General features: G+C 45.2%; 1 protein-coding gene across 5 annotated transcripts in view; it reads right to left on the reverse strand.

Moving 5' to 3' along the window:
• OSBPL10 (oxysterol binding protein like 10) overlaps positions 1 to 19240 on the reverse strand; it is a 2898140-nt gene that overhangs the window by 843270 nt on the left and 2035630 nt on the right. For all 5 annotated transcript variants that reach the window (XM_069648807.1, XM_069648805.1, XM_069648806.1 and 2 more), the window contains one exon: positions 4422 to 4498. In XM_069648807.1, coding sequence (XP_069504908.1) covers positions 4422 to 4498 — 77 coding nt within the window. The remainder of the gene's footprint in view (positions 1 to 4421; positions 4499 to 19240) is intronic.

The following is a 19240-nucleotide window of genomic DNA, read 5'->3' on the forward strand; positions in this document are numbered from 1 at the left end:
ATAACCAGAGTGCTTTGCAACAGAAAAGCTAAAGGTGTGAAAACATGTAATACTAAGTCCCACCCATCTTCCTTTCGGTTGTGGATCAAAGGGTCTCTCTGGTTAATTGATCTCTCTGTGGTTCCTGATTAAAGTGGCAGGTCTTCCTTGAAGCTGTGGCGAGAATCAAATCACATACTTCTACCCTCTGAATGGGGTCCTCCTGCGGGGGATGTCTACTGTAAACACATGTACCAGACATGGCAGCTCACTGTCATTGATACTTTAGGGTGGGAGCTGGCTTCAGGTTGAAACAGTGCATATGAAAGGGGTGTTGGGGTTTCCTGCCTCCTTTATTTTAGCCTCTGCAGCCATGCCCCATGTGGGCCTGTTTGAAGTATTCTCTATTAGTATGTTAGTTATGTTAATTTCCGCCATCATCTGAAGAGGGTAAACAAACGGACATGGCAGTTCCATGCAGCCTTTGATAGTTAATTAGGCTGGCCATGGCAGGAGGAAGGTTTTGGCCCTCTCCCTTCTGAGGTGCATCGTGTAGTCCATCTGTCAAATCCCAACTAAATATGACAGGGTGGACTGAGCCTGTAAACTGTGTCCACCAAGAGTACACAGGTCTATGTGTATGTTGTGCGGTGACCATAGGAAAATGTGTGCAGATTAGCCCCACACGTTTTCCAGAGGTTGATCTACCATCATTCAATTTCACAGAAAATTTCAGAAAGCCGCGGTGAGTGCACACCCACCGTGCGGATGGTCAAATTCCTCACAGTACCCATCTGGGGGATTATTGCTTAATTTGTGCATGATGTGTCTGAAAAGGCGGCTTCCAAACCAGCTCAGGGGATGCTGCAAGGGGTTCCTGAGTCTTGCTGAGAAGGTCTCTACTGATTGACAGATCGAGTTGGCGTTATGATCTGACAATTTAGGCGAGAGGCTCGAAGGGAAGAAAGATATCCCAAAAGCCTCTACCAGCCAAGAGGCCAAGGACCATCATATGACGAGCGATAGTGCCCATAGGAGAGGAGACCAGTTCCTCAGCTCCAATCAAAACGTCCAGAATAAAAGTCTTTGTGGTTCATGTAATTGGGGGATGCATCTCATGTAATAGGGCTTTGGGTTCACGTAGACAGGCAATGCAATACATGCCAGGGGGCCTTGGGATTCATTTAAGTGGGTATATTCCACTTTTGTAAACGAGCTTTGTAGCTCAAGGGGCATTGCAGCCTTTTGCGGTCCATATCATGGTATAATGCCACCCAATTCTTACAGGCTCACATCAGTGTTCAGGAATCCAGTCAATCACCTGTAAGCAAAATCATGAACCGTTATAAGGTAGTGGTCCTCTGCAATTATTGGGGGACGCCGCAGAGGTTAATTGCTGTAAGTGGTATAATGCAGGAAGGATCCTCCACACAGAGAAAACACAAAGGCAGGTAAAAATATTACTCCTGTGTACATTTGATAAGATTCAGAATAATTCGGTACTACATGTGCATCGTGATATCTTCAAGTACCCATTGACACAGTAAGGTGGAGCTGTGCATGCCTTCAACATCGTCTTCCTGTGCCAAACGCAAACTCCAGCCCATGATGGGCTTCTTGTAAGATAAATGCTTTCCTTCTGGACAGCCGATTGCTTCCTGTTTGTTTGCTCGCATGGCGCAATGTGCCTTGGGTTGTCATTAATATTAATGCACAAGGTGGCGCGCGCTGCGGCGCGTGCTGTTGCTCCGAGGACAGTGATCGACTCTCCCAGCGTGCAGAGAATTTCTCTGTCCACCATCAAACTATTTCTTTGTTCAATTACAACCAGGGCTATCAATTGGTAGGTAGCGCCCGTGGACTACTTAGCGACCCATGTCATTGAACCGATCTGACTACTGAACTAGTTAAAGAAAGTCTGCCTTCAGCATTTTTCTAGGTGTAGTAGCTGGATACTTGTCTCTGTTATCAATTACTATCCATTAAAAGGCAGCCTCCTTGAGTGTTCAATCGAGATTGCTTCAAAACACATGCAATGACCAATTGTTGTTGGCAAATATCACATAATGTTCACTTCCTGTGAAGTCAAGGAGGAGTCAAGGATCATTTGATGTCACCTGCACAACTCATTGGGGAAACGACTCTGCTGAAAAGGGTAGGCATCAAATGGGAACGTCAAAGGTATCAAAGGACTGATGCCAACTCAATGGCGGGATGATTCCTCAATTCGGGCAATTTCCTGCTGCCGCCAACCCCTTCCTTGGGCTCCCTGGAATGCAGTCGTGAGCATAGAGCTTAACAGAAAAGTGCAAACGTAAACAATGTCTTGTACCCAAACCCTGTGCCCAGTCGATTGGGCAAAGGGATTGGTCTCAATCAGGGATCGTACACACTCCTGTGTGCCCCCTCCCTCCACTCCCTGCAAGAGCTTTGTGCAGAAGACCTGCATTAGAAAATGGCTCAAGACATTAGAAAGCAGCTCAAGTCTTACCATGTTCCACTGACATTCTGTTTCCCTTCGCCCCCCAACCCTCCGCCTCTTTCCCTGCCACCACTCTGTAACCAGCGCCTAGATGCACGAGGGCTTTGTGCGCTGTCTAGAAATGTACAAATAAATAAAATATATTTCTTAGTAGGCTGTAAAATGGGCTCTGGGCACTGCCCTTTTTGATCCTGTTCTTCAAGTAGAAGGAGCGCCTTCTGGAGCTTGACGGGAGACATCATGAGTTGCAAGGAAGTTGCAAAGAAACAAGGAGGCACTTCCAAAAGAGAAAGTGTGTACAGGACTTGCCTCCCAACCACACGAATCTACACTCATCTTAAATGCAACCAGCTGCAAGGGATCCACCTGCATCTTCTTAAAAACTGCATCCTTTCCCCTCTCTGCCAGATCGTAAGCTCAAATTGGAGGAAATGTTAATCTGCAAAATGCTCACAGCTGGAAGTGGGTGGCATGTTTATTGTTATGTGAAGTTTTTGTTTCAATTAGACACAACAGTACCTCAATTATATGTCTGTTTAATTAAAAAAAGCATGCCTTGCAAATCCTTGCAATTCCCACTATACCTGCAGGGCGAGTTCCTTACTTTACCTAATCAACTTAAGCAAAATGCACTTGTGGCATGGTGACGGGTGACAAAATACTTACCTGTGCTTTCAGTAAAATGGTGTATGTCACTAAAGCACACTTCATATTTGGTTGACTGCTGCCACCCAAAGGCCAGCCATGCACAGTGAAACTTTTATTTGCCATTTACTGAAACCAAAACTTGTTTGCAGTAAATGTGAAAAAAAAGTTTCAAACGTCCCCATACTCGCCAGCAAGGAGTACCATGCAAATGGTGCTCACCCATCATAAAATCCATGTGAAAGTCAAAAGCCCAAAACTAGAGATCAGTTGTTGGAATGGTGGAAGGTCGATCTTCCCGTTAACTGTGGCTCAGACCCCAAAGCAGTTTCAGCCCATCCCTTACATCACATCTGATGTGGGTGACAAACTGGAACTGTGACATGATGGTTGTGATATGTCAAACAGAAACCCCACCTTATATGGCAGTGGTGCCTAACTCCTGTCTGACTTTCTGAACCTGTGGTATGTCCTCAGAAAACTCTAGTATGTTTAGGCTTTGGCTCTCGCATGTTACTTAAGGGAACTCTAAGTGCAGCAAAAACGATTGCTATTGATACTGGCAGTAGGCAAGTGTGCACAAATACACACCTTAGTGATGTGTCACCCCCTTCTTGAGTACGTTTTGGCATTGTGATTTGAATAAAGGTGGACAGTAGGTGCACATCTGAGTTGCAACTGTTTGCCTCTGAGGTCATATTCATGGAAGGTGTCCCAGATGCCCGAGGCTTGACAGCACAGTGCCTGTTTTAAACTACTTTTATGTTTAAAGTGTGGATATTTTAGTTAGCTTCATTATCGTTTGTTTTCACTTGTAATGCTGTGAGCATCATTGTTGGCCTTCGGTTGTAGCATGAAGTTGAGTCTGCAGTTGACATATGGTTACCACAATCCATTGTTAATGCGTGTTGTTAAAGGCCCCCCTTCTCCCCCGTGACCACTTCTACTGCGGTCTGTATTGTTTTGAGTTTTGAGTTTGATGTAAGAGTATTCCGAGTACGTGAAAGGCCTTGGAGACAGAATTAACAACGACACGTTGCATTGACAAATAAAATCGTAGGACAACACAGTTTCGCAAGAAAATGTGTTCGAGTGAATGCATGCGAAGATGGAACGTGGATAAAAGGAGCGAACTTTTTATTCCAAAACACTGAATAACCATATTTCAAGAAAGACAACAGGGACTCTAAAAATCCAACCATTTTATATTTTGATCGTGTGTGCTGGCCCTGTTCACTGGATGAGCTTCCCATGACCTTGAACCATGACACTGAACCCCCCGCTCCCCGCCCCTCACACCCGCCCATGGACTCACCTTAGGGCTGTCGGTGTGGAACTTGGCGCAGGCCTGGAGCTGGGCCACCCAGAACTGCCGCTCTTTGGCATCAGTGGCTGAAAGAGAGATAAGCACCGCTATTACAGCTCATCAGCAGTGCGTCAACACATTACTCGGAATCGTGCATCGCGGCTTCCAACATCTATCAAGCGATACGAGGAGCCAAAGTTAAGTAATAATAGCAGGCCCTTTGCTCAACACTACCGCCTGCCAGCCAGCGGTGATGCTAGGTAATGTGCCAGAACAAACCTCCCTGTGCCCTTTAAATGGATGCAGGACTCATCATACAAGCGTGAAAAGTAAACAAAAACACAAATTGCCCGCTGCAGGTAATGCATAGCTTCTGGAAGTCTCTTTAATGCCTTCACTCTGATTGGGGATAATGATATCACGTGTTCATATAGTGCCTAATGCCAGATTTCTTCCACTTCGAAGTCCTGTAAGAACAAGTGTTATCAGCACCCACGGTGGGGACAGTGGCTGCCTCCATATAGTCTTGCCAGGCCCCAACTCTCCAAACTCTTCCCTGACCCTACACCCTCTCAACAGATTCCCCATATCCACCCTACCTCGATTATCCCCACACCTCCTCCGCTGCCCAAACCCCACCGCACATAACCTTGGTCCACTCTCCCCTGCCCATAACATGACCTCCATGGAAAGGGAGAAAGGACAGCGGGTAGTTCTCTTCTCTTATTACCCAAGGTGCCATTTTCTTTTGTAGTCCCCTTTTTTGACTTGTGAAATGGCTACTGCTTAATTTCACAAGGTAACAAAAGAAATCTCTTGGCACATCTGGGAGCTAGTAGCAATTATCCCCCTTTCCATGTGCTTCACTGGCTGCTAATGAGTGTCAGGAGCCGGTGTTAAGGACCTCGCTTTGCTCGGGCCTATAACCTGGTCCCTGGGCCGTAACCAGCAGGGGGTGCCTGTTGGAAATGGTATTATTGTTTATTATATCTCTTGGAATGCCCAAAGAACATTGACATATGACAATCTGCGCGCTATCCAAACCGCTGGAGCCGGCAGATTGATCTAACGCTGAATGCCTGGGTTAACGGCAGCGCAGGAGTACCCTCAGCTTCTGTGTACATGTATACTATATCTCATGGCTACTGACTATGTGACCCTCCAGATGTTTTGAACCGCAACTACCAAGATCCTTCAACATTGACTATTCTGGCTACTGATCATGGAAGTTGAACTCCAAAACATGTCGGGCCACATAATCAGCGACCAGTCTATACAGTATTAAGAGCAGTGCGGGTTAAAATTGCTTTATAGACTCCTCCTTCTGGCCCATAACTGCTGGTTCAGCTCTCTGACGGGTTCTATAAAGCTTAAGTGCCAGTAGAGCCCACATCATTATTTGTATAGCCCACAGATTCTTTAAAACACTTAATCCCAATGCTAATAACAGCGCAGGACATATCTGAAGCCAAATCCCTGCAACAGCCCAGATGGATTTATTTGTTTATTTATTACATTTATATAGCGCACAGACAGCCCAAGGGCATTGTGGCGCTGTTACTTGCAGTAGACTTAGTTACATTGCACATACGTTAGTGCATTGGAGAGCAGAGATGTAATACATGTTATGCATAAAAACGTACACAGTTCATATTGTCCCGGGTAGGGATGAGGTGATCAGGCGAATAGAGATGTACTACCTCTGTCTGGATGGTTGAAGAGAATTGGCTGGGGGACTAATAATTACATAAACGTTATACTTTCAAGGGCAAAACAGTTTATAATAGCTTAAAGATGCCATACCGGTGTTATGGGCCATAAGCCTTGTTAAACGCCCTTGCTATGCTTTGGCCTGTAACTCTGTCTTCTGGGCCTATAACGACCAGCACAGCCCTCGGACCAGGTCTATAAATCATAATTTATTTGTAAAAATATTTTTATTTGCAATAAAATTGAAACAGCAATTCTTTTAGCATTACCAAAATATCAAGATAATTTATCCATAATCCTCTAAAAAATGAAGAAAAAAGAAAAGAAGGTAGAAAGCGAAAAGAAAAAAAGAGAAAAAGAAGAGATAAAGATAGGGAAACAGGAAAATGAAACTTAGATAATGTAAAATTTCGATAATCTGTAAAACAGTAAAGAATACAGTTTATGCAGTTATAGCATATCCAGACTCTAAGACTTCTGCCCAAAACGTAACCACAGCAATTACATGTTTCGTTCTTGGACCGTCCATTAATGCCCTCCACCAGCCTTCAGTGTCAGAAATTGCAAAGTCCGAAAAAAGGAGTCTGAAATGTTTTGAACGTGCATCTCTTAAAGACGGACACGCTGTGATGATATGAAACAAAGATTCAACCTTAGAGAGGTCGTTACAGTGCCGACAATGATTTTCTGATGATTCACCCCGAATCGCTCGAATCTCGTTCGTTGGATGCAAATTCAGACGAGCTCTCAAGAATTGGTCCCGAACCTTTTGTCAGGGAACTGCTTCAGGTAATCACAGACTGTGTTTAACTTACGCCCTTCTGGAGGTAAATGGGCCACAGATTAGTAACTACTAGCCACCTCCAAACTTTGAATCCAGTCATGGGCTTTTAATTGATGTTTTACTCGTACTGGGTTGGTCACCAGTTGCTCTAAGGAGCTTCCAATCACTTCTAGCTGATTCAACATTCTCAGACGCCAAATATTCAAGATAGGGTTAAAGTCAGAAATAATTTCTGTATGTACAATCTCCAATGTTCACTTAGAGCTCTGAATGGACAAAACACTTTATAATAGCTTAAAGACCCCACCCTCGGGCCATACCGGCGTTATGGCCCATAAGCCTTGTTAAACGCCCTTGCTATGCTTTGGCCTGTAACTCTGTCTTCTGGGCCTATAACGACCGGCACGGCCCTCGGACTATAAATCATAATTAGCACATGGGTTCCATTATAGGCCATCTTTCAGCTTATCCGAATGCTCAGACTTTGGTCTATGATATCTGGTACAGACCTCCTTCCAAACATTGATACTTGAGCAGCAGCCTAAGTTCATTCTCTTTCCCTTTAAGTTGCACAACTACATGCGCTAATAGCCTTATAGTTTATTTATTTATTTATTCATTCATTTCTAGGAGCATGCATACCCCATCGGTGTCTAGGCGCTGGTTGCAAGAGAAGAAATATAGGCAAAGGTGCAAGATACAGGATAAACAATATATGTACAAGTGATGGCAGAGTCATGGCTGGGTGCAAATGTCATTAATTGAACAGGTGGGTCTTTAGCTGTTTCCAGAACAGTCTGTAAGAGGGTTCAGCTCTCAAGGCTGGAAGGGGGGCAAGTTCCAAAGTGTGGCTGGGATGACAGGAAAGCTGGTGCCGTCAGCTTTGTTGCGCTTTGTTGCGCAGTGCATCTACTAATGACAACCTCTCAGGTAGTGAGGGAATTGTCAATGTCTCGATAATTCCACACCAACGTGGTACCTGGCGGTAATTAATTTACGGGGCGGGCGAAAGAGTTGGTGGGGTAGTTGACTCAGTCTCTGTGTGTGCCGCCTGTGTTCCTGTCTATCCGATGTCACGCGTCCAGCTGCCGTGGGCTTTACTCTCCCCGGTCAGGGATGTCCGTGTCTTTTCGGTTTAGTTATCCTTTTTACCAGTTTCGTTTTTCAGGTTTAGTCTGTGGTGTTGTAGAGCCAAGGTTTTAGTGATTTCCTGAATTTAAGGTGATCTTCAGTGTTTCTTATTTCCTTTGGGATATGTTGTTCCAGGTTTTTGCGGCTAAGTGGTAGAAGGAGGTGCCTCCAAGTTTTTTCTTGAGGTATGGTTTGAGTTCCAGGTGGATTTCGGTGCTCGATCGGAGGGGTCTCGTTGGTTTGTAGACTGTTATTTTCTTTTGTAGGAATTCTGCTTCTTGTCCGCTGATTGCCCTGTGCGTTATGCACATTGTTTTGAAGGTGATGCGATGTTTAACTGGGAGCCAGTGTAGGGTTTTTAGGGCTGGAGTGAGGCGATCTCTTCTGGATAGTTTGAGGAGTAGTCTTACTGCTGCATTTTGGATCTGTTGCATTTTCTTCAGGAGGTATTCAGGTATTCCGAGGTAGAGGCTGTTTGCATAGTCTATTTTAGACATGTTTAGGGCGACAATAATGAGTGTTTTGTGCGCGAAGGAGAGGAAAGGTAGAATTCTTCTTGCCGTCCGGAGGAGGAAAAAGCATTTCTTCACTGTTGCATTTATTTGTGACTCCAGGATTAGGTTGTTGTCCATTAGGACTCCCAGATTTTTTACTACCTTCGATGGTGTTGGTGCGTTTCCCATTTCCGTAGGCCATGGGATGGTGGTTTTGTTCTCTTGGTCTTTGGATACGATCATGATTTCTGTCTTTCCTGGGTTGATTTTCAGGTTGTTGGCATCCATCCAGTCGAAGACTTGTTTTAGACAGTGGGTAAGGGTTGAATGGTCGGCATCGGTGTCTTTGATTTTGTATATGATCTGAGCGTCATCTGGGTAGTTGTAACATGTAATGTTGTATTTTTTGATGACCGGAGTCTGGTAGATGTTGAACTATAGTGGAGATAGTGAGGATCTTTGCGGTACTCCACAGTCGTTAACTCGTGGAGTGGATTTGAAAGGTTTTAGCCATACGGTTTCTGTTCTGTCTGTTAGGAATGATTTGGTCCAGCGTAATGCTGTGTCTGTTATGTCTATGTTTTCTAGTCTTTTGGTCAGGGTGTCGTGGCTAACTGTGTCAAAGGCTGCAGAGAGGTCGAGCAGAATAAGGGCTGAGGTAGTGTTTGAGTCTGCGTTAGTTTTGAGGACGTCCCAGATGGATAGTAGTGCTGTTTCCGTTCCTCTCGCTGGTCTGAAACCGATTTGATCTTGGTCCAGCAGGTGGTGTTTTTCTACGTGTTCTTTGGTTAGTTTATATACGTAGGTTTCTAGAGGTTTCGCTGGGTAGGGGATGTTAGAGATCGGCCTGTAGTTGGAAAGGTCATCTACGTCACCACTTGTGTTTTTAAGAGTGGCTTGATGTATGCTGATTTGAAGATCTTCGGTACTGTCCCTGTTGATAGTGATAGCTTTAGAAGGTTTCTGTAGTGTTCTGCTGGCGATCCTTGCACGAGGATTGATTTGTAGATGTCTGGGGGACATGGGTCCATGGGTGATCCCGCTTTTTTGCTTCGTTTAACCAGCATTGCGAATGCCTCTGTTGATATTTCAGGAAAGCTTATTGAATAATGAACGAGAAAAGGGTTCCCTTGACATGGAAAAAGGCCCTCATAATACCCATTTTGAAGAAGGGTGATAGATCAAACCCTAAAAATGATCGTCCTATTGCTCTGTTGGATACTTTGGGAAAGGTTTTTCACGTCCCTTATACTGCAGCATCTGATGAAGTAGGCCAATGAATCGGGTTGTCTAGCCCCTCGTCAGACAGGATTTATTAAAGGTATAGGAACCTCCCTAAATCTCTTTCTGTTGAATCTGCTCAAGCTCCAGGGGACCAGAGAGAAAAGAAAACTCTATATTGAATTTGGGGACCTGGAGCAGGCGTTTGACAGTATTAACAGGGAAAGACTGTGGGCCAAATTAAATAACTGGAACTGACCTTTACATCTGATTCAGGCCATCAGAGAATTGCACTCCGCAAACAACAATGCAAGTTAGATTGAACATGCAGGCCTGTTATCTAACAATATCGAGACATATCGGGGACAGAAGTAGGGTGTGCGCTGGCGCCAGCCCTGTTGAAAATCTTTATTTATCAGATCTGGCTTTGAGCCAAAGCAAAGTAATTGCTTTTCCGTCTAAGATCAATGGAACCTTGATACCTTGGATAATGTACGCGGATGAACTGATCCTAATAGACAAAACCCCCAGCATAGATTAAATTGCCTTCTGGAAGTGCATCGATTGCTAATAACCTGAGAATTAATGTTAAAAAATCTAAAATGATCGTCTTAGGTGGTAATAAAGGCAGTCGAAAACCACAATGTAAATGGTTTGTTGGCAAGCAGTCCCTGCAGTGCATTTACTCGATGACATACCTGGGGGTGTGTATCAATCAGAGCCTGATTGAAACCCGGTGGGCAATGAGACCAAGACTGAAAGTAAAAAATGTTGCCTTGCAAGGAATGATTCTCCATCGGAGGTTTGGTAAGTTTACATTGATCACTCTCCTTACTTTCTATAATCAGAAAGTAAGTCCAATCCTCACCTATGGTGCGGAAACGGAACTGAATCTCCCTTGGTAAATTTAAGAAATCCTTGAAGGAGCGTTCTGGAAGAGGGTGCTTTGTCTCCCGAGAAGTCTACCTGTGGCCTGTATTAAATTTGAATTGGGGCTGCAATCTCTATATTCAATATCTTTATGGAAGTCGATACCCCTGTTCCGGAAATCTCTTTTACCTCAAACATCTCCTCCATTGTATATTCTAGATAAGAGCCCGTCTGATGGTGTGGAATGGCCTTTTGACTATTGGAAAGCAAAGTGAACTACTTGCCTGTCAAACTGGAATCTATCTTTTGAGCGTTTAATTGCTGATCCAATGGTGGTTAAAATGAAATTACAATGCCATGTCTGGATAATAACTCAAGAAAAAAGAAACCAATATTAATTGATGAAGGACGATTCTGGAGAATGCAGAGCATTGAAAACGATCCCTAAATATCTGGTGAAATTTCCTAATCCACATATACAGGGAAATGTATGCGAGCCCGTAAACAAATTGGAAATCATACCTTGACCTGTAGGTTCTGCGAAAAAGCAGGGTGTGGTATAAATGCTGAAGCATCTAATAGTTTTATGCGTGGGACTAACTGCCCTAAGAACCTAGTACTTGGGAGTCTTTATTGATAGAGTCAATACATTATCACCGGATGAATGGTGGCGGTTGCTTCTATTAGGGGAGACCCCATCTGTAATCATTTCAGTGGTGACATTCTTAAATGACCTTTTTAAGGACGATAGGATCTAATATACCCGGGGAAAGACGTGAATATGGAGGTGTGATTTGGGGCTTTTTTTTAGAGTGTCTATATCCTCTTGAGTTTTCTTTTATTTCTTGATTTGCCTATTCCCCTGGTTATATATCGGTGATATGATCCGTTTATGGAATAGCTCTTCTTACCCAAGAGATGTTTTATGATGAAATGATGTTTTAAGACTTAGAAATGTTAAAGGTTTGAAATAAACACCTAAAACAAAAAAAAAGAAATCAAATACCGCTAAATCTTTAATGTAGGCATTAAATTGGATATAGTTTGTCACCATATGGGGTGTCAAGGATAATTTTAAGAAGCTCAATTTGCAAACTAGTTGATGGTTTGGAAGTTAAACTCTACCCAATAAAGCGTTATTGTAATCAGCAAATTCATAGGGTGCCGCATTAGCAAATAACGACAAACACTTGCGAGCCGCTCAATCTTTATCTATAAGTGTACATTGTTCAAGGCGGTTTCGCAGCCAGTGTGTTTCAATGCAGGGTTGGACCTCCTTTCTAGCCACACTTACATATTTCCTGTTTTTTCCAGTTTCCATAGAACTCTTATGAGTGTGCGTTTTTACTGCACAATTATTCACCTCCCTTTTTTTTACTGCAGCGATGTGCCCCCAGATTGTGGGCCCACCCTGTAGGTAATGGCCAACCGTCCAGGTGCAGTTACCTTTTATTTGTTACAAAATGTGGGTTACGCCCTCCACCCTTTCTCTCATCCCTCGCCCTCTCCCACTCAATCCCCCACCTCTGCATTAAGTTTAAAAAAAATCAGTACTAGTATGCAGTAAAAAGACTGGGTACCTAGTTGGATTGTGAGCACTAAAGTTTTTTACTCAGCATCACATAAGGTGGTCAAGTGGGTGAGTTATGTTTCTCGGTCACGAGACAACATTTCCCTCCTTACCACCCCACTGAGATCTCGGCTGCTTATTTCTGATGGATGATCATTCCTGCCCAACAGCAGTGCTCTGGCAGTGCCACCCCAACCCCTGGCCTCCTCACTGCTGCTTACATTTCCTGTTGTTTTATTTTTATTATACACTAGCTGTCCCCGGCCATGCGTTGCTGTCGCTCATTCTGGTTAAATGGAAAAGAAAGAAAAGAGAAAGCGCACGTTTCTAATATGTTTAATTTCACAATGGCTCTGGCGGTTCTCCAAGTTGAGGCAGTTTAATTTTCCTGGCGGCGCAACACATTACTTTCGTTTCTCCATTAAATTTCAGAGCCATGCAATAAGGACACACTTCCGTCATGATGCCGGTGAGAACATGCCGGCTCAAACTATAATCATCAGCTGGGTTGTACCGGAATGCAGGGCGATTGTAATTGTGTGATTGCTGAGCACGGAGTCGTGTGTGATGCTGATCTGCTGTTTCTCGTTGACATCTTTCAGCCACTCTTAGCCTGTCACATTCATTCTGTTGAGAACAAAGCAGATCTGAAGCTGCAGAACGCGATCGCCGTGGTCGCAGTCGTGCATCCTGAAGTCTGGCCGCACGTTGCTCTGCTGCTTCCTCGGCACGTATTTGAGCCACGGAAACATTGAAATGGAATTGTAAAATATTTAGTATAGCGTGTGTTGCTTTTACGTCCAACAGATGGTGCTGTTTTGCAGTAAAATGTTTAGTATAGTGTGTGTTGCTTTCACAACCAACAGATGGCGCTGTTTTTCAGAAAAAGCATGTTTTTACCTGTGACATCTATGTATACTAGTTATATAAAAACACATGCCTATTTGAATGCAACGTTGTGTCAAAATTTCAAAGCAATCGGTGAAGAACTTTCAGAGATTTAAGATTTTGAACAAACGAACATTTACATTTTTATTTATATAGAAGATAGATAGATTTTTTATTCGATTTCCACCAGTATGCCAAACTGTAACAAACTCACACTAACATTGTCACAGTCAGGGCCAGTGCAAGGATTGTTGGCGATTTAGGAGAAAAGACGTTTTATTGCCTCACGGCTTCACCTCAGTGATGGCGGCACAAGAAAATACACTTCTAAAAATGATACGCTCCTCTATGCATGTGGATACTTTTAATATATCAAAGCCCATCTTTGATATATTATATCAAATATATTGTGTCGAAGAGGAACTGCACACCCCTGAGGTGCAGGGCTGCCCGTACAGTTCAAGACCCACCCACCAGTCCCAAGAATTGTGCATGCCTCTTGGTAGGGGGAATCTCAGCGCCCATCACATGTTGCAAGATCCCTTGCTCATACTTATATGCTTGTGAGTGAAATGTCTTGCTCTAGCTCTTTTTCCTGTCCCAACTTTTCTATTCCTCATGTCAGAGCATTTCTTTCTCTGCACTTTCTTCCCAGTTATCCCCTCTCAATTCAGTGGAGGAATTGGATACGAACAGGATCGAGCAGCGACCCGGAAGTGTTTGTTTTGCCAGGAGTGCCATTACCCACATTCCCCAGGGGTGGCCAGCAGTCTCCAAGACATGATCAGAATAGTTATTTCGTTATGGAGCGTTATAACAAACAACCCAAGCCTCATATACACAAGTGCAATGTCCAATTAGGTATGTATGTCTCATGGCTTACAGACCTTTTACTGATAGGGAGAAATTTGATGTATAAAACGAGCAGAGCTCTGTGTGCAGGGGTTTAATGATCGGATTCCTATCACAGGCATATTTTTAATATAAATTATGTGGTTATTCGTATGCTCCCAAAACGCTCTTTTCTTTTATGCAAATTACCAGCAGTCAGTACCTCTTGCAGTTGCCGCCCACTCCCCCTAGCTGCACTTGCTTCATTCCTAGAGCTCGAGCTGGGCATCACTGATGTGACCCACCCCCCTTTCCTCGAGGGAAGGGTGGTGCGGTTCCACAGTACATTTGTCCATTACCAGCACTGTCTCTAGTTATGTTGAAAGCAAACAGTTCAGTATTTATGTTCCTTCTGCCTCCAGTTCTACCTTTCAGGCCCCAGGCTGCAACTGACGATTGCTGACTCTCAGTGTCCATTTCCTGACCTCGCCCGGAAGCGGCTGCTGCCTCGTTCTGCTCACGTGATCAATTCTCCACTGACGCAAAAGGCTGAAACAACACAAAACACTTACACCAAGCCATTTCCCCTCGATCTTCTTTTTATACGGCCTGACCTTTGCATTGTAAACCTGACATGTTCCCTGTCGCCTGACTCACAGCTGGCCGCCTTCCAAAGCAGCAGCCGCTTGGAAACTGATGACTAGCCAGGCGAACAGTTCACAGCCAGGCCGGCGAAGCACTTACTCCTGCTGCTCCCTACAGGCCGGGCCTGTAGAGCCGCGGGGTGCTGAGGGAGAACAAACTCTATTACAGCGGCTGTTAGAGAAGGCCATTGGGGTGAGCCAAACAGGGCTGTCACAGGGTGTTGTGAGGCCCGGGGCAAACAATTTGGCGAGGCCCCTTTATTTTTTGCACTTGGCCAGAGGTGCCTCAAACGAGCAAAGCAAGTAATCTCCATTTTAGTTTATGTGTAGAAGAACCCACATGTGGTTTATTATTATGACTGCAAATCAACCACAACAAAGCCATGTTTCTTTGCTGAAGTAAGATGTATTCCAGCCTCATTTTTGTATCATAGCGTGCAGGGCTGGCTAATGCTAATTGACTAAGCACCCAGAAGCAGGACCCAGGTCATGACGCCCTTTGAAGTTCACAGCATGGACACAAATGCCAAAAGTGTGGGCTTTTGTGTAGGCATGGGAAAGCACTTGCCAGGCACAGCCAGAATGGTATTAACTGGACATTGATAGTAGCGAGCGCAAACTGGCGTGAGTTACCTGGGCATCCAATAGCAGTGCCTGGCAAAAGCTTAATTCCTATACACATGCCAAACCTGTTGACTTTGCCAATGCTTGGTTTTAACAGGACTTCAGTGAAGGACACACAGAGTGCTTAGAAATCGAGTGGCTGAAGGCATTCCTGGTAAGACACGTTGTATGACACAAGTAGCAGGATTACAACTCCAATTAAGCCGTTAACTCTTAGAAGACTGCTTTGAAACACTGGCAGGCACTTGAGTGCATAGTTTGATGGTAAGACTTGATAAAGCTGGCTCAAAGAGTTCCCATGAAGAGGTGTTTTGGGTGGGGAGGGGCAGCAATGGCCATAGGGATTAGCATGGTCATGGGCAGTCACTGGGTGGGCACATAACCTACCAGACAGCACCTGCAGACTGCCCCTCATGTGCCATTCCTCCCTAGCTTCACTCTAATACAGCAGTGGTTGGCTTAAGTTTCCAGGAGGAGGATTGTAACCTTCACAACTCACAAGTGCCCAATGATGGGGAATTTTGGTATGCTACTCTTTTCAGGTTTTGTCTCACAATCAATTACTTCAATGCAACCATTTTTTCACGGAAGGGGAAGGTTAACATTACCCCCAAATTAGTGGAAATGAGCACAGGATCCCAGCCTGCCCATGAGAGTTCTGGTGGTGCACCCAAAGTATTCTTTTTAAACAATGGTTTGAAATAGTGTATTCTGCCACACAATATGTGATACACATTGGGTAAAAGCCATATAATTTACAGTGAGTATGGCAGGGTAGCAAACAAAGCAATCTAACTGATGCCAGGCCACCAACAGTACACAAGCAGCAGTTTAATTCATTTTGGAGGCCTAACTGCATAGATGTTTACGCTTATGCCAACTGACTAAAACATGCATACAGTAAGGTGCTATGGTGACATGTGATCCAATTACGCGTCTCTGTATGCATAGTGTGTTTTAAAGTCTAAGCAGTAAGGCACTTTATGTAATGCAAAAATGTGTTATCCTCGAAGGCAGTGGCTCAGAAAATGGGCCACATGGAGTTGGCAAAAAAGTTCCAGCCCTTTTACCCAACACTTTGAAAGCAGTATTGAAGGTGCTGTAGCGCCTTGATTCGCCTAAAGAAAGCAGCGAGCAGGAACTATGGACCCCTGCCCTTGAAGGTAGCCTGGGACTTTGGTTTACATTGACATAAAGTCCCAAGTCTAAACTTTGCAACAGGACCACAGCCAATGAAGAGACTGTCACCCACAGAATGGAACACTACTAAGCCTCTGTTAAAATGCTGTCTTTGTCTAAACCAGTAAACCTATCATTCTTAGCCCGAAAAATGATTCCTCTGCAATGTATCCTTCAGTCCATTATGTACATTTCTCCCATGTGAGAGAGTGAGCACACAAAGCACTTTTGTAAAATGTATTGCCTCTAGGCGCTGTACTGCTGTGGACCTGCTTTTTAATCAAGGAGGCGAGGGTCAGAGAACCACAAAGATGTTAACCCCATCAAGCAAGCGTGGCGTGGAATGTGGTGGGTGTTTCCCCTCCCCCATCATCAGTTACCCTCCTCCACATTTCTCCTCAGTTCACTTCACTCGCTGTCTTTTCCCCATTTCCTCCCACACTCAACATTCACCCACTCTATGCCTCCTCATTATACCATTCTCCTTTCACTGTCTTTGCCCCATTCTATGGCCCACATATACCTGAACTGTTTCCTGCGTTTTACTCCAGATGGCATATAATGTAATGTAAATGAAGGGGAACCCGGAAAGCTCCTCCAGCTGTGCAAACGCGTGCATGCAAACAGGGTTCACCGATGCCGCTGAGGAGTCACAGCGCAGCACAAGGCCAGTCCAGGCTCTCGGGAAAGGTGGTCGGTCGGGGGAGAGACAGCTCTCTGCCCTAGGTAATTTGGTGTTTTGGAGTCTTTTGAAGTTGACACTCTGCTTGGAGTAAAATAATGTTAAGACATAATTACTTACAGTCGCACAAACAGAAGGAGAGATCGTATCGGGTTCCAGGAGGCGACATAACACAATACACATAACCCTGCAAGGCCCACCAAGGCCCATCCAATACCTTCACCTTCGCGGCCTTTTCCATCCCCAAATCTCACTGAATCACCATCTGATGACCTCTCTGTTAATCTTGTTAATCTCTCTCTCTATAGATGCCCACGCACACAATATTTATTTATTTACATGTATAAAGCGCGCTAACTGCCTGGAGGCATCGCGGCGCTGAAAGTGTCTTAGCTACAGTCTTTGCTAGAAGTACAGGTTACAGTGTAGCATAGTTACTTCGCAAAGGTAATATACAACAATGTTGTCAATTTAGGCAGATATAAGAGAATGCATCAAACATAGGAACTCAAGCGAACAAAGGACGACAGGACGCATCTTCTCTCAACTATACTTTATTTTTAACTGCCTCTTCCGCCTGTGCGTGTCCCTCTTAACCCCTTCAGTCCAGCTGCCTCTTCCCTTGCAACACCTCCCCCTCACATATCTCCATATTTCCTCCTCGATGAGCCTACAGAGCCCCTTGATGATTCGCTTGGGTCGCCCCTCTGTCTCCTCCTCTTCTCTCCTTCCAGCTTGTCTCAAGGCACTTTCCTCGCTCTCTTCTCCTTGATCGTTGGGTGCTTTTGTCTCTTGTCCAGTGTCTTCGTCCGGGCTGAAGTGTTTGAAGAACGACGCATTCCTTGTGACAGCCCTCTGGGTGTTGGCGGCTGTCACCATGGTTCCTTTTACTTCGGTCACTCGGAGGGGGATGCTATCGTATGGAGTATCTGTCCTCCTTTGTGTCCGATGCTTTACCGGCACTTCTTCTACTTCCTCGAACCCCTTGACCGTCACTCCCCTGGTCCGATTTGTTCTTTCCTTTGCTGCCTCCTTTGCCAACGCATCTCTTTCTCTCACTTCGTCCTCTAGCACTCCTCTGTCTTCTGGCTCCCTCTAGGGTATGGGAGCCCACTGGGGTAAGCGTGTCTTGGCTTGGTACGCTCTCATCAGATCCAGCGTGGTACCCCGGTCACTGAGTGTGGTGTGTTTCTGTAATGGCAGAGCATGCGGCACAGAGCCTGCTTGATTGGCATTCCTTCGATGCTTGCCTTCTGTATGGTTCTCTTAACTGAAGACATAAACCGCTCCGCCATACCGTTTGCCTGTGGCCACAGCAGTGTTATGCACTGGTGGATGAAACCCAGATGTCTTGCAAGCCTATGGTACTGTACTCTGTTGAACGGCAGCCAATTGTCCGTTTTGACTGTGGTAGGAATGCTGCACTCGCTGAATACCTTGTCGATGACCCCGGCAATCTGGGCAAAAGCTGTGGACGGTGTGCGTTTGACCATGGGGAATCTGGAGAATATATTGATTATCGCCACGAGTCCCTGCCTCGGGTGTTCCAAAGAAGTCCATCACAACCCCTTCCCAAACTTTCTCTGGGATGCACGTGGGTTGAAACGGGAGTTGCGTGTCACTTCTTGCTGCACACTGGCATGGGAGACAGCTCCTCACTACGTCCTCCGCCATTGTGTCCATAACTGGGAACCACACCGATTGTCGGAGTAGTTTCTTGGTTGCTTCTACCCCTCGATGCCCTTCCTGTGCCAGCTGCACTAAACCTTTTCAGAGGGATGATGGGATGACTATTCAGCAACCTCTCAACAGTATCCCCAGTTCAGACACTGCCAGCTCTGTGCTGACCTTTGCCATGCGTTCCAACTCCTGCTTGTTCACACCTTCCAGATGGCGTGATAGTCTTTTGTTGTCTCTCCATTTGTTTGCTGCAGTAAGTTCTCTGGCCCACCTGGTAAACGGGTCGGCCTATGTTACCCTGGCTAGGTCTACGGTGGTGAGGGCAGGCGGTAGTGCCTGTTCTGTGATGTGGCATAAATATTCTGCGTCACCCTCCCTTGGTGGCAGGTCTGCCATTGTCGGGTGCCTTGCGATGCAGTCGGCAGGATTGCTACTCCCCTCCCCCTCAGTCGGTGCACAATGGTATAGTCGTATTCCTGGAGGTGGATGCCCCACCTTTCTATCCTGGGGGCATCTTTGT

The sequence above is a fragment of the Ambystoma mexicanum genome, chromosome 2q (genome assembly GCF_040938575.1).
Source record: "Ambystoma mexicanum isolate Mex_15411 chromosome 2q, UKY_AmexF1_1, whole genome shotgun sequence".
Classification (NCBI taxonomy): Eukaryota; Metazoa; Chordata; class Amphibia; order Caudata; family Ambystomatidae; genus Ambystoma; species Ambystoma mexicanum.